Source organism: Electrona antarctica, assembly GCF_951216825.1.
Source record: "Electrona antarctica genome assembly, chromosome: 21".
Taxonomy (NCBI): domain Eukaryota; kingdom Metazoa; phylum Chordata; class Actinopteri; order Myctophiformes; family Myctophidae; genus Electrona; species Electrona antarctica.
In genome coordinates, this window is record NC_136802.1 from 27,913,862 (window position 1) to 27,927,208 (window position 13,347).

Below are 13,347 nucleotides of genomic sequence, written 5' to 3' on the forward strand. Positions count from 1 at the left end.
TCCTCTTCGTTCCCGTTTTCCAGCTGAACTCCCGCGACGACGAGGGCGTGCTGGTGGGGAACTGGAGCGGCGACTACACGTACGGCGTGGCGCCCACCTCCTGGACGGGCAGCACCGAGATCCTCCTCAACTACCACAGCAGCAAGATGCCCGTCTGCTACGCGCAGTGCTGGGTGTACGCCGCCGTCTTCAACTCCTGTGAGAGAGAACAATTCATGATAATGATCCCATTATTAAACCCATTTAGGCCTGACGTCGAAATAAAAAAAAAACTCTTCTAAATTCTGACATTATTATGAAATACCTGTGTGCTCCATATTTCATGTCAAGGACCCCAAAAATTATATGTATTTGGCCGCTAGGTCTGCTATTTTTTTGAAAAATCGTGAAAATGTGGCGCAAATCTTTTAATATATATTCTTTCAGAGCAAACGGTTTTAACTGAAATCTTTGCTTCTGGCGGGGTCCCTGGAACAACATTTTCAGATGGGGGTCGGCGGCCAATTACAGATAATTCTGGGGGTCCTTGACATGAAAATGTTTGAGAACGACTGACATAGAAACATGGGTTTTTCAGAAAACTGCCAGGATTTAGAAGACATTTGTAGAATCGTCCTCAGGTTTAAATGGGTTAAATAACCCATTTTGGGGCGGGAACTGCTATAAGCAATAATATGTCAACATTTTAATGACCTTTTTTTTTCTTTTTTTGTATTATATTCAGACAGCCAGCAATGGGTAGAACGCTCCCACAAATGTTTGTCTCTGTGACACATCTAGGGGCCGCAATCTGCATTCAAAGATTTTCCTAGAAGCTTTGTCATTGGTCGATTTGCATGTCTACTTCCTGATTGGTTAGTCATTGCGACCAGGTTTTTTTCGACCAATTGCTGTCTGTCTGAATCTGTCTGTTTTTTTTGTGCAAAACTAATGCTTGGAATGGATTCAGAATTTCAGAATCATGAAAACCCCCTAGTTTGACATGTCACATCTATCTATATAAATGAACCACGTCTGTCTGTCTGTATGTCTGTCTGTACTTGTGTACGGCTGTAATCCACCTAACTCGAGAACCGTTCGCCCCACCGACTTCAAATTCGACACACACGTTCCACACCCCCACAGGGAGTGCAGTCCCCGGTGTCGAGTCAGTCGGACCCACGGTTGTCCAGAACCGCTACTAAAGGCCTCAGGATTCCAATACAAATATAGCAAAAATAGCCGATCTACAAGCTCAAAAGCTCAAGCTTTTGAGCTTGTAGATCGGCTATTTTTTGCTACGACGGTAAAATGCAAAGTTGGCCCTCTGGAGTGAGTGTGGAAATATAGCGGCCCTCTCCATCGTCAAAGTTGCCCACCCCTGGCCTACACAGTACTTTGTTCCAACTTTAAGCATACGGTTGTCTTTCTTTTTCTGCGCCGCAGTCCTCCGTTGCCTGGGCCTCCCGGCCCGCGTGGTCACCAACTTCTACTCCGCCCACGACAACGACGGCAACCTTAAGACCGACATCATCCTGGACGAGAACGGTCGTGTCGACCGCCACCGCACCAGAGACTCCATCTGGTACTGTTAGAAACTCCATCTGGTACTGTTAGAAACTCCATCTGGTACTGTTAGAAACTCCATCTGGTATTAGAAACTCCATCTGGTACTGTTAGAAACTCCATCTGGTACTAGAAACTCCATCTGGTGCTGTTAGAAACTCCATCTGGTGCTGTTAGAAACTCCATCTGGTACTGTTAGAAACTCCATCTGGTACTAGAAACTCCATCTGGTGCTGTTAGAAACTCCATCTGGTGCTGTTAGAAACTACATCTGGTACTAGAAACTCCATCTGGTACTGTTAAAAACTCCATTCAGTACAGTTAGAAACTCCATCTGGTACTGTTAGAAACTCCATCTGGTACTAGAAACTCCATCTGGTGCTGTTAGAAACTCCATCTGGTGCTGTTAGAAACTACATCTGGTACTAGAAACTCCATCTGGTACTGTTAAAAACTCCATTCGGTACTGTTAGAAACTCCATCTGGTACTGTTAGAAACTCCATCTGGTACTAGAAACTCCATCTGGTACTGTTAGAAACTCCATCTGGTACTGTTAGAAACTCCATCTGGTACTGTTAGAAACTCCATCTGGTAGAAACTCCATCTGGTACTGTTAGAAACTCCATCTGGTAGAAACTCCATCTGGTAGAAACTCCATCTGGTACTGTTAGAAACTCCATCTGGTACTGTTAGAAACTACATCTGGTAATGTTAGAACGGTCGCACCGACCGCCAACCGCACCAGAGACTCCATCTGGTACAGTTAGGTTCTCAACCTGTGGGTCGGGACCCACATGATTTCAGGGATCGGGGGTCCCACTTGACAGTGAAGTGTCAATTTAAGGACTTGTAAAGACCTATTCATAGTCCAGTTTTCTCATCATCGAAACTGGAGTATGAATGCCTTAATCCATTGAGACCTGGAACGCATCCATGTCACGTTAGCGTTTAACCACATTAACCATTAACCCATTTTGGGGCGGGAACCCCTTTTGGTGTTTTAAACATTGTTATAATTTAGCTATTGAAAAATAGCAGATCTACAAGCTCATAGCGCGCCACCGAGTGGCGCGCTATGAACTTGTAGGTCTGCTATTTTTGAAAAATCGTTAAAATGTGCCTCAAATCTTTCCGAAAATTGTCATGATTTAGAAAACCTTTTTTTTTAATTTCGACGTCAGGCCTGAATGGGTTAAAGGGTGAAACCTGAAAAGGTTGAGAACCACTCACTGTGTTAGGAGACTGAGTTCAATGGGTCCTTGAGGCAGTTACAGGGGGTCCCCAGCTAAATGATAGTTTGGAACCATTTGGTTCCATTTGTACACTTAGTTAAATTAACATTGATTTTATAATATAAATTGGGGGTCCCAGAGATAGAAATGCCATTAAATGGGGGCCTGTAGACTAATGCATGTCAAACTTTGAAATGAAACGGGTTGAGAATCTCTGCTAGAGCCATAAAAACCTTCCCTTATGGGAAGGGGTCCATGGCATTATCTCTTCAAATGGGGGGTCCGCGGGCTAATTAGTGTCAATTTGGGGGTCCTTGACATGAAAAGGTTTGGGAACAACTGCTTTAAATGTTTTCTTGTTTTTGTCCAGGAACTACCACTGCTGGAATGAGGGCTACATGTCCAGGCCTGACCTGCCACCTGGGTTTGGGGGCTGGCAGTGTGTGGACGCTACGCCACAAGAGACCAGCGATGGTAATATGAGGACAGTCCCTTATACTCTGTCACTCTCTTTGATTCTCAGCCTTTTTATCAGCTTGACCAGTGGTCAGCCAGCTCATACAACACCCAGCTCCTCCTACTTCAACACTTCACTTCTACACTTTTTGACAATTGGCTATTTGGCACGCACGCACACTAGGGCTTTCACTTCTAGTCATTTTTACTACTTGACTAGTTGCCTAGTTTACTACTCGTCTGTGCATTGGTGACTGACTATAACTATAATCTATCTGATATTGAGGCCTACAAAATCGGAACCCCCCCTCCTCTTTTTGAGTGGTGTAAACCACTCCAACAACTGGCTTTGTTAGTTTACGTGTCCACGTGTTTGTTCGTACCAAAAGAATTTGCATGGTTGCTATGGTCACTCAGTTCACACGGGTGTGATTTCATTACGTCAGACATTACGTCAGACCACAGCTGATCAGGCTATATAATACCTTACACCACTCAGTTCACACGGGTGTGATTTTTTTCTTCTTATCAACTAGTCAACTAGTACCACTACCAACAAGGTCGACTTGAATAGTCGACTAGTTGCCTAGCCCTAGCGCGCGCGCGCGCACACACACACACACACACACACACACACACACACACACACACACACACACACACACACACACACACACACACACACACACACACACACACACACACACACACACACACACACACACACACACACACACAACAAACTTGATATAATATGACCAAGTCATTTCTTGTTTACTACTTTCACCCTTTCTTCCTGTCCTTCTGTTTTGCTGATTTCTCTGTTATATCTCGCACAAACTTTCTGAAATTATACAATTGTGTCTTGTACATTACATTAAAAATGCACTAGCCATGTTTTATTAGACATATTTAGTGAATGCATTGAAATATATAATGTATTTTGACACAGTAATGGAATCGAACATGTTACTGTTCTAAATTTAATTTGCCTTTTAATCTTTCTGGATCCCAAATTGTTTGTTGTTGTTCCAATCAGGAATGTACAGGTGTGGTCCTGCATCTGTCCAAGCCATCAAGCATGGTCAGATATGCTTTCCATTCGACGCAGCGTTTGTGTTTGCTGAGGTAAGCTCCACACAAAGAGTGGCTTTTTAACATGATATGTTTCAGACCGTTTTGGCCTATATGCAGATTGGAATCACATAGATTTGTTTTTATCTTGGGGTGAATTCAGCCATAGCTAAATGTGATGACCTCATCACATTTGTGAAGACGGCTATGGCCGTTTGTAGCCGAAATGTTGCTGTTCTGTTTTTGTTTATTGCTTTGAAATGTTGTATTATGTGTATCTCGACGACACTGCAAATGAGGGTGACCTCAATGTCTTTCGAGAATGAATAAAGGTATGAAATGGAGTGCCAAACTAATATTTGCAATTGATTCAGAATCATGAATAACTCCTAGTTTGACATGTCACATGCTACTTAAAGCATAATTACACTTTGAAATGTTTTCCTATAGGTTTTCAATGTTACCCCAACGTTCAACCCCTGAATTTACCATGATCCACAATTTATATAATAATACATTTTTAATATGTTATTTGGATGACCCTAAGGATCAAATATTGCAATTTATTTTGGGTCGAATCTTAGATTGACTGGCCTAGTGTTAAGACTGAGTTGTGTTCTGAACTCAAATGCAACCACTCAAGAGACAGGAAGACTATTAAGCAGTTTAATGTCCAAATAAAGCAGGATAATGACAATGTATAGATATATATATAAATCCATATAAATACATAAATACTCTATAGTATAATTAGGTAGATATGTATCTATGAGGATATATATAATATAACACTATACTTAGGGGAAATCCAAGAGAGTAGTCGAAAACGAGCTTGTAGATCGGCAGCCAAACAGACAGTCCAGAACAAAGGGGTGACGAGATCCAGGAGTGGCACGGCAGATTGCCAGGTCTGGAGGATGAGAGAAACAAATTAGCTAAACAGCTAATACTGCAGCTAAAACACAAGAACAGCTCTACAGAGTACGAACAGCAACTGAGTAGAGAGCAACTATACTTGCCAGGCGTTTCTATGGGAAGATCTGGCGAGGAGTGGGGGGATGGCAGGGTTTTTGAAGACTCTGGTGATCATTGTAGAATGGAAACAGGTGTGCAGTGCCACACCCAGGCAGCTCGTCAGAGGGGAAGGGGAACACAGAGGTGGACCTGACTAGGTGGAAGAGTGATGACGGCGCAGTGGGTTGTGCCCAGGAACACCAGAAGTGGAAGGTGGAGGTGGAGGGTTCGAACCTGGGTTCGAAACCGTAACAGGACCCCCCCCTCTACGGGAGCCCCCTGGCGACCTGCCAGGCGCATCCGGATTGTCTCGGTAGAACTGCCGCAGAAGCTCGGGGTCCATGATGAGTTTCCGAGAAACCCAACTGCGCTCCTCCAGCCCATACCCCTCCCAGTCGACGAGGTATTGGAATCCACGACCCCGGCGGCGCACCTTGAGGAGCCGCCGCACCGTCCATTGAGGATGCCCATCGACCATCTGTGGGGGTGGGGGGGTAGGGGGTGGAGGTGTCAAGGGGCATGAGGAGACGGGCTTTATCTTGGAGACGTGGAAAACTGGATGGACCCGCTGCATGGAGGAGGGGAGTCGGAGGCGCACTGCAACCGGATTGACAATGTGCTCAATAGGGAATGGTCCTAGAAACCGGGGCGCCAGCTTCCGGGACTCCACCTGCAGCGGAAGGTCAGAGGATGAGAGATACACCTGCTGACCCACTCTGTACTGCGGGGCCTTGGTGCGCCGACGGTTGGCTCCCCGGCAAGCACGGGTGTTGGACCTCAGTAGAGCTGCACGGACAGTCTTCCACACCTTGCGACTACGTCGAAGATGGGCTTGAACCGAAGGGACTGCAACCTCAGTCTCCTGGGCCGGAAACAGGGGAGGCTGGTACCCCAGGTAGCACTCAAAGGGGGACATACCGGTGGCAGCACTGACGTGGGTGTTCAATGAGTATTCAACCCAGGGCAGATCCTTACTCCAGGAGGATGGATGGAGAGCAGAGGCGCAACGGAGGGCCCCCTCCAGACTCTGATTGGCCCGCTCTGCTTGTCCGTTTGACTGGGGGTGATATCCAGAGGAGAGGCTGATGGTGGCACCGATGCCCTTACAGAAAGCCCTCCAGGCTTGGGAGGTGAACTGGGGACCACGGTCACTGACGATGTCCGCTGGGAGTCCATGAAGGCGGTAAACGTGTTCCATCAGTAACTCCGCCGTCTCCTTGGAAGAAGGGAGCTTAGGGAGGGCTACAAGGTGCACAGCCTTGGAGAAACGGTCTACCACCGTGAGGATAACGGTGTTGCCCATGGAGGGGGGGAGACCGGTGACGAAATCCAAAGCGATATGCGACCACGGACGACCAGGGACAGGAAGGGGATGCAAGAGACCAGCAGGGGACTGATGGGATGACTTGCCTCGGGCGCACACCGTGCAGGCGGTGACAAAACTCCGGACATCAGCCGCCAAAGTAGGCCACCAGAACCGCCGGCGTACGAAGGAGAGGGTGCGGTTGACTCCTGGATGACAAGCCACCCGGCTGGCATGGCACCACTGGAGGACCTGGGATCGGGCAGCATCAGGAACGTACAGTCGGTTTGGGGGTCCAGTTCCTGGGTCGGGTTGCGTGCGCTGAGCTCTCCTGACCGCTGCCTCCAGACTAGTGGTGATCACTCCAATCACTTGGGAAGCGGGGAGAATGGTGTCCGGGGTAATGGGGACTCTCTCCACTGAGTGAATCCGAGACAGTGCGTCAGCCTTAGCGTTCTTGGAACCTGGCCGGTACGTCAGAGTGAAGTTGAACCGGCCGAGGAATAGGGCCCAGCGTGCCTGCCGAGAGTTCAGCCGCCTGGCCGACCGGATGTAAGTGAGATTCTTGTGGTCGGACCAGACAGTGCTGGGATGCTCTGCACCCTCCAACCAGTGGCGCCACTCCTCGAAGGCCTCCACAACAGCCAGGAGCTCCCTGTTGCCGATGTCGTAATTCTCCTCAGCCGGGGTGAACCGGCGAGACAAGAAAGCACAGGGATGCAGTTTCTCATCTGAGTCAGACTGTTGTGAGAGAACTGCCCCAATGCCAGTGTCAGAGGCATCCACCTCCACTACGAAGGGCTTAGAGGGATCAGGGTGGAGCAGGATGGGTGCAGATATGAATCGCCTCTTAAGGGCGTCGAAGGCGGCGCTGGCTGCAGGTGTCCAGGCAAAAGGACGCAGAGGCGACGTAAGAGCAGTGAGGGGGGCTGCCACCTTGCTGTAGCCTCGAATGAAGCAACGATAAAAGTTTGAAAAGCCCAAAAAACTCTGTAGCTGCTTCCTGTTGGCCGGTTGAGGCCACTCAACAACAGTCTGGACCTTTCGTGGGTCCGGCCGAGTCTGTCCACCCTCTATGATGAATCCCAGAAACTCCACTGAGGGAGCATGGAAGGTACACTTCTCGGCCTTGATGAAGAGGCGGTTCTCCAGGAGGCGCTGGATGACTTGACGGACGTGTTGGACGTGTTCCTCAGCACTCCTGGAGAAAATCAGGATGTCGTCGAGGTAGAGAACTACAAAGATATCCAGCATGTCCCTCAGTACATCGTTCATCAATGCTTGAAAAACTCCGGGGGCGTTGGTAAGGCCGAAAGGCATGACGAGATATTCATAATGCCCCCGCGGAGTCTTGAACGCAGTCTTGAACTCATCCCCCTCACGTATCCGAACGAGATGGTAGGCATTCCGGAGGTCCAACTTCGTGAAGACGGTAGCCCCCTGCAGGGGTTCGAAGTTGGAACTGATGAGGGGGAGAGGGTACTTGTTCTTGACCGTGATCCTGTTAAGTTCTCTGTAGTCGATACACGGCCTGAGGTCTCCGCCCTTCTTCTTGACAAAGAAGAAGCCAGCTGCCATCGGGGACCGAGAAGGACGGATGAGACCCTCAGCCAAACATTCCGAGATGTATTTGTCCATGGCTCCCTTCTCAGGGAGTGACAAATTGTACAGCCGACTGGCGGGATAGGCTGCGTCCGGAAGGAGATCAATGCCGCAATCGTAAGGACGATGGGGAGGGAGGGAACGGGCTCTGTCTTTACTGAACGCCTCACCAAGGTCATGGTAAGCGGATGGAACAGTAGACAAGTCAGGAGGAGAGGGAGTTTCAGAAGGAGGCCCTGGGGTGGAGGAAGTTGCAGCACGGAGACACCGGGCATAGCAGGTGGTGCTCCAACTGAGGATGCGGCCTCTACCGTAGTCCACATGGGGGACATGCAACTCCAACCAGGGTCGGCCTAAGATGAGAGGAGTGCCAGGGGACGGTAACACATGGAAACGGATCTCCTCGACATGGTTGCCGGACAAGGTCATTTTGAGGAGTTGAGTCTGGTGTGTAATAAGGCCAATCCTGTGTCCATCCAGAGCAAAAGCAGGGATGGGTTCAATCAAGGCGATGAGGGGAATGTTAGCCTCACAGGCCAATTGGTGGTCAATGAAACTCTCATCGGCGCCAGAGTCAATGAGGGTGCTGACTGAGAGTGTCCCTCCATGCCAGGAGAGATTGGCCTCAAACTTGGCAGGGCTAACGGATGAGGGGGAACGAGAGACTCGGCTCACCTGGAGTCCCCTGGTCTCCGATGAGCCTAATCTTTTGGCAGCCTAGGACAGCTGTCCCTTGAGTGGCCCCTCTGCCCACAATACATGCAGAGGCCGCGGGTCCTGCGGTGTTCCTTCTCCGCAGCAGACAGACGCATTCTGCCCACCTCCATTGGCTCTGCACCTGGGACAGAGTCTGAAACGAATGTCTCATAGGAACAAGAGGTACTGCTGTTCTGAATGGGGGTCAAGCGGGAGGAGCCTTGATGTGCCTTGGTCCTCTTGCGCTCACGGAGACGTTCGTCGACATCAATGGCAAGACTGATGAGCTTATTGAGGTCGGTGGGCTTGTCTCTAACCAGCTCGTCTTTCAGTGCCTCCGTGAGACCCTCTCTAAAGATGCAGCGCAGCGTAGAATCGGCCCACCTTGTGCTGGCCGCAAGCGTGCGGAACTCGATTGCATAAGCGGCAACAGTGCGGGAGCCCTGCTTGATATGTAGCAGCTGGGATCCTACATCTTGACCAGCGACGGGGTGGTCAAACACTCTCTCGAACTCCTCCTCGAAGTTGGCATAGTTGTGCCTTGCCCCCAGGTTGGAGCTCAAGAAAGACTGGACCCAACGAAGTGCCTCACCGGTGGTGTGGGTGGCAATGTAGGCTACCTTGGCTGCGTCAGTAGAAAACATGCTGGGCTGCAGGTCAAAGACAAAGTTGCACTGCAACATGAATCCCCGGTAGCCTGTGAATGACCCATCGAAAGGCTGGGGGCTAGCCAGGTTAGGCTCCCGGCCAGGCTGGGCAACAGGCCCAAGAGTGGGAGGTGAGATAGCAGCGGAAGTTACTTGAACTGAATGGGATGGTGGGGCTGCGGCACACAGAGCAGCTAACTGGTCACACATGTTCTTCATCTGGGTTAGTAGTGACTGCTGTTCGCTGGCTACTTGTTGCAGCTGTTGTGACTGGGTCTGCTGCTCACTAGCCATGCCCTGCATCATAGTGGAGGCCTGACGAAGCAACCGGGCGTGGTCAGCAAGCACAAAGTCTTGGCGCTGGATAGCAGCCATAGTGTTAAGAGAAGGCTCAGTAGAAGAGGCCTGCTCTGGAGCCTGACCTCCTGAGGGTGCTGAGTTCATGTCGGCCAGATCTTCTGTTAAGACTGAGTTGTGTTCTGAACTCAAATGCAACCACTCAAGAGACAGGAAGACTATTAAGCAGTTTAATGTCCAAATAAAGCAGGATAATGACAATGTATAGATATATATATAAATCCATATAAATACATAAATACTCTATAGTATAATTAGGTAGATATGTATCTATGAGGATATATATAATATAACACTATACTTAGGGGAAATCCAAGAGAGTAGTCGAAAACGAGCTTGTAGATCGGCAGCCAAACAGACAGTCCAGAACAAAGGGGTGACGAGATCCAGGAGTGGCACGGCAGATTGCCAGGTCTGGAGGATGAGAGAAACAAATTAGCTAAACAGCTAATACTGCAGCTAAAACACAAGAACAGCTCTACAGAGTACGAACAGCAACTGAGTAGAGAGCAACTATACTTGCCAGGCGTTTCTATGGGAAGATCTGGCGAGGAGTGGGGGGATGGCAGGGTTTTTGAAGACTCTGGTGATCATTGTAGAATGGAAACAGGTGTGCAGTGCCACACCCAGGCAGCTCGTCAGAGGGGAAGGGGAACACAGAGGTGGACCTGACTAGGTGGAAGAGTGATGACGGCGCAGTGGGTTGTGCCCAGGAACACCAGAAGTGGAAGGTGGAGGTGGAGGGTTCGAACCTGGGTTCGAAACCGTAACACCTAGTAGCTCCAGGGCCCTCGGAGGGGTTGATTTGGCACTGATGGACATCGTCTGTCAGAGGTATTTTTCAGGCCGTACGAAAAAGTGGGACCATTACTGCACCAAAAGTATACTCAACAAGCTATACTATACAAACTGATCAAACATTGGCCAAATTGTCAAATAATAATACGAAAGAGGCAACATTTGTGAAAATAGCCGACAAGCTCACAACAGATGCCATTGATAATAGAGCATAGCAGTGGGCCAGTGTTGATTTTGACAGCGAATTTAGATTTTATTTTTAGTCATAGATAGTGAATAGTTTTCATTTAGTTTTAGTCACATTTTAGTCACCTGGAATGTTTTAGTGTTTTAGTGAGTACTTTTTCCACCACTGTTTTTAACCCATTGAGATTTAGGAAAACCACTGTGCTACAATAAGAAGTGAACAAAATGGCTTCCGTCTGCTTTCCCTCCCTCTCCCCCTCCCTCCACAGGTGAACAGTGAACATAATGGCTTCCGTCTGCTTTCCCTCCCTCTCCCCCTCCCTCCACAGGTGAACAGTGAACATAATGGCTTCCGTCTGCTTTCCCTCCCCCCCCCTCCCTCCCTCCCTCCCTCCACAGGTGAACATAATGGCTTCCGTCTGCTTTCCCTCCCCCCCCCCCCCCCCTCCCTCCCTCCACAGGTGAACATAATGGCTTCCGTCTGCTTTCCCTCCCCCCCTCCCTCCCTCCCTCCACAGGTGAACATAATGGCTTCCGTCTGCTTTCCCTCCCCCCCCCTCCCTCCCTCCCTCCACAGGTGAACATAATGGCTTCCGTCTGCTTTCCCTCCCCCCCCCCTCCCTCCCTCCCTCCACAGGTGAACATAATGGCTTCCGTCTGCTTTCCCTCCCTCCCTCCCTCCCTCCCTCCCTCCCTCCACAGGTGAACATAATGGCTTCCGTCTGCTTTCCCTCCCTCCCTCCACAGGTGAACATAATGGCTTCCGTCTGCTTTCCCTCCCTCCCTCCCTCCCTCCACAGGTGAACATAATGGCTTCCGTCTGCTTTCCCTCCCTCCCTCCACAGGTGAACATAATGGCTTCCGTCTGCTTTCCCTCCCTCCCTCCCTCCACAGGTGAACAGTGACGTGGTGTTCTACTCGCGGAGCAGCGACGGCACCATGCAGCCCGTCAGAGTGAACCGCTCCCACGTGGGACGCCTGATTCTGACCAAGAGCCCCGGACAGGAGACCCGCCGCGACATCACCGACCAGTACAAGTTCCCTGAAGGTCAGAATGAAGGGCCTGCAGTGTGGGTGGGAGAAAAGTACTCAAATGTTTTACTTAACCCATTTAGACCTGGGAACCATTCTACAAAATGTCTTCTAAATCCTGACAGTTTCCTGAAAAACCCTGTTTCTATGTCAGTGGTTCTCAAACATTTTCATGTCAAGGACACCCAAGATTATATGTAATTGGCCACCGACCCCCATCTGAAAATATGTAGTTCCAGGGACCCCCCCTGAAGCAAAGATTTGAGTTAAAAACGTTGGCTTTGAAAGAATATATATTCAAAGATTTGCATTACATTTTCAAAAATAGCAGACCTAAAAGCACCGGGTGCCGCGCTATGAGCTTGTAGATCTGCTAAGTTTCAATAGCTAATAATAAAGTATAACATTACGCGTAAAACACCCCGCCCAAAATGGGGTAATTAAAGGTATAAATACTGCAATGTAGATGTAGTACTCCGTTACAAGTAGAAGTACCCGTATTCAAAATGTATACTCAAGTAAAAGTAGAAAAGTATTGGTATCAAGATGTACTTAAAGTACTAAAAGTAAAAGCATTCATATTGCAGAATGTCCCATTTCACAAGTTCAAAATGTGTGCAAAATCTTTTGAAAATGGCTGAAATGTAGGGTGGAAGTGGTTAATGTATGTTTTCTAATCAAAATTAAAATCTCCAAAGTAACTAAAGTTTCAAATAATTGTAGTGGAGTAAAAGTACAAATTTTGGCTCTGAGATATAGTGGAGAGCTCTTCACGGGGGCCCCCGATTCCGAAAATCGGCCGCATCCCAGCGGAACTGTGGGTCTGTCAATCAGTGATCTACAAGCTCACAAGGCGTCGCAGCGTGATGCGTTGTGAGCTTGTAGATGTGTTATCTTCAGCATGCAAACAAGTGTAAAATGACATATACTGGATCTCTTGTCCACTATAGCCCCCTCCTAACATTTTAGTCTAGTTTTTATCTGTTGATGAATTTGTCAATACATTTAGTCTTAGTTTTAGTCATCATAGCTTAGTTTTCATACAAGTTTCCGTTTAGTTTTCGTCAGTGAAAAAATCACACCCGTGTGAACTGAGTAGTGTAAGGTCTGTCTGACGTAATTAAATCACACCCGGGTGAACAGGGTGAACATAGCAACCATGCTAATTTTTTCTGCACAGACTAACAAAGCCAGTTGTAGGAGTGGTTTACACCACTCAATAATGAAATCACACCCGGGTGAACAGGGTGAACATAGCAACCATGCTCATTTTTTCTGCACAGACTAACAAAGCCAGTTGTAGGAGTGGTTTACACCACTCAAAAGGTAGTCGACGAACATTTTTCGTCTTAGTTGACAAAAACAACACTGCTGTCAATCATTATATGTGTAATGCCCGAGTGG

At 48.6% G+C, this 13,347-nt stretch overlaps 1 protein-coding gene across 1 annotated transcript in view; it reads left to right on the top strand.

The window, feature by feature from the left end:
- The window catches only part of f13a1b (coagulation factor XIII, A1 polypeptide b), a 33,963-nt gene that overhangs the window by 12,102 nt on the left and 8,514 nt on the right, over nucleotides 1-13,347 (top strand). Inside the window, exons 7-11 of the mRNA XM_079491699.1 lie at nucleotides 24-198; nucleotides 1,426-1,564; nucleotides 3,149-3,252; nucleotides 4,274-4,362; nucleotides 11,806-11,959. Coding sequence (XP_079347825.1) covers nucleotides 24-198; nucleotides 1,426-1,564; nucleotides 3,149-3,252; nucleotides 4,274-4,362; nucleotides 11,806-11,959 — 661 coding nt within the window. The remainder of the gene's footprint in view (nucleotides 1-23; nucleotides 199-1,425; nucleotides 1,565-3,148; nucleotides 3,253-4,273; nucleotides 4,363-11,805; nucleotides 11,960-13,347) is intronic.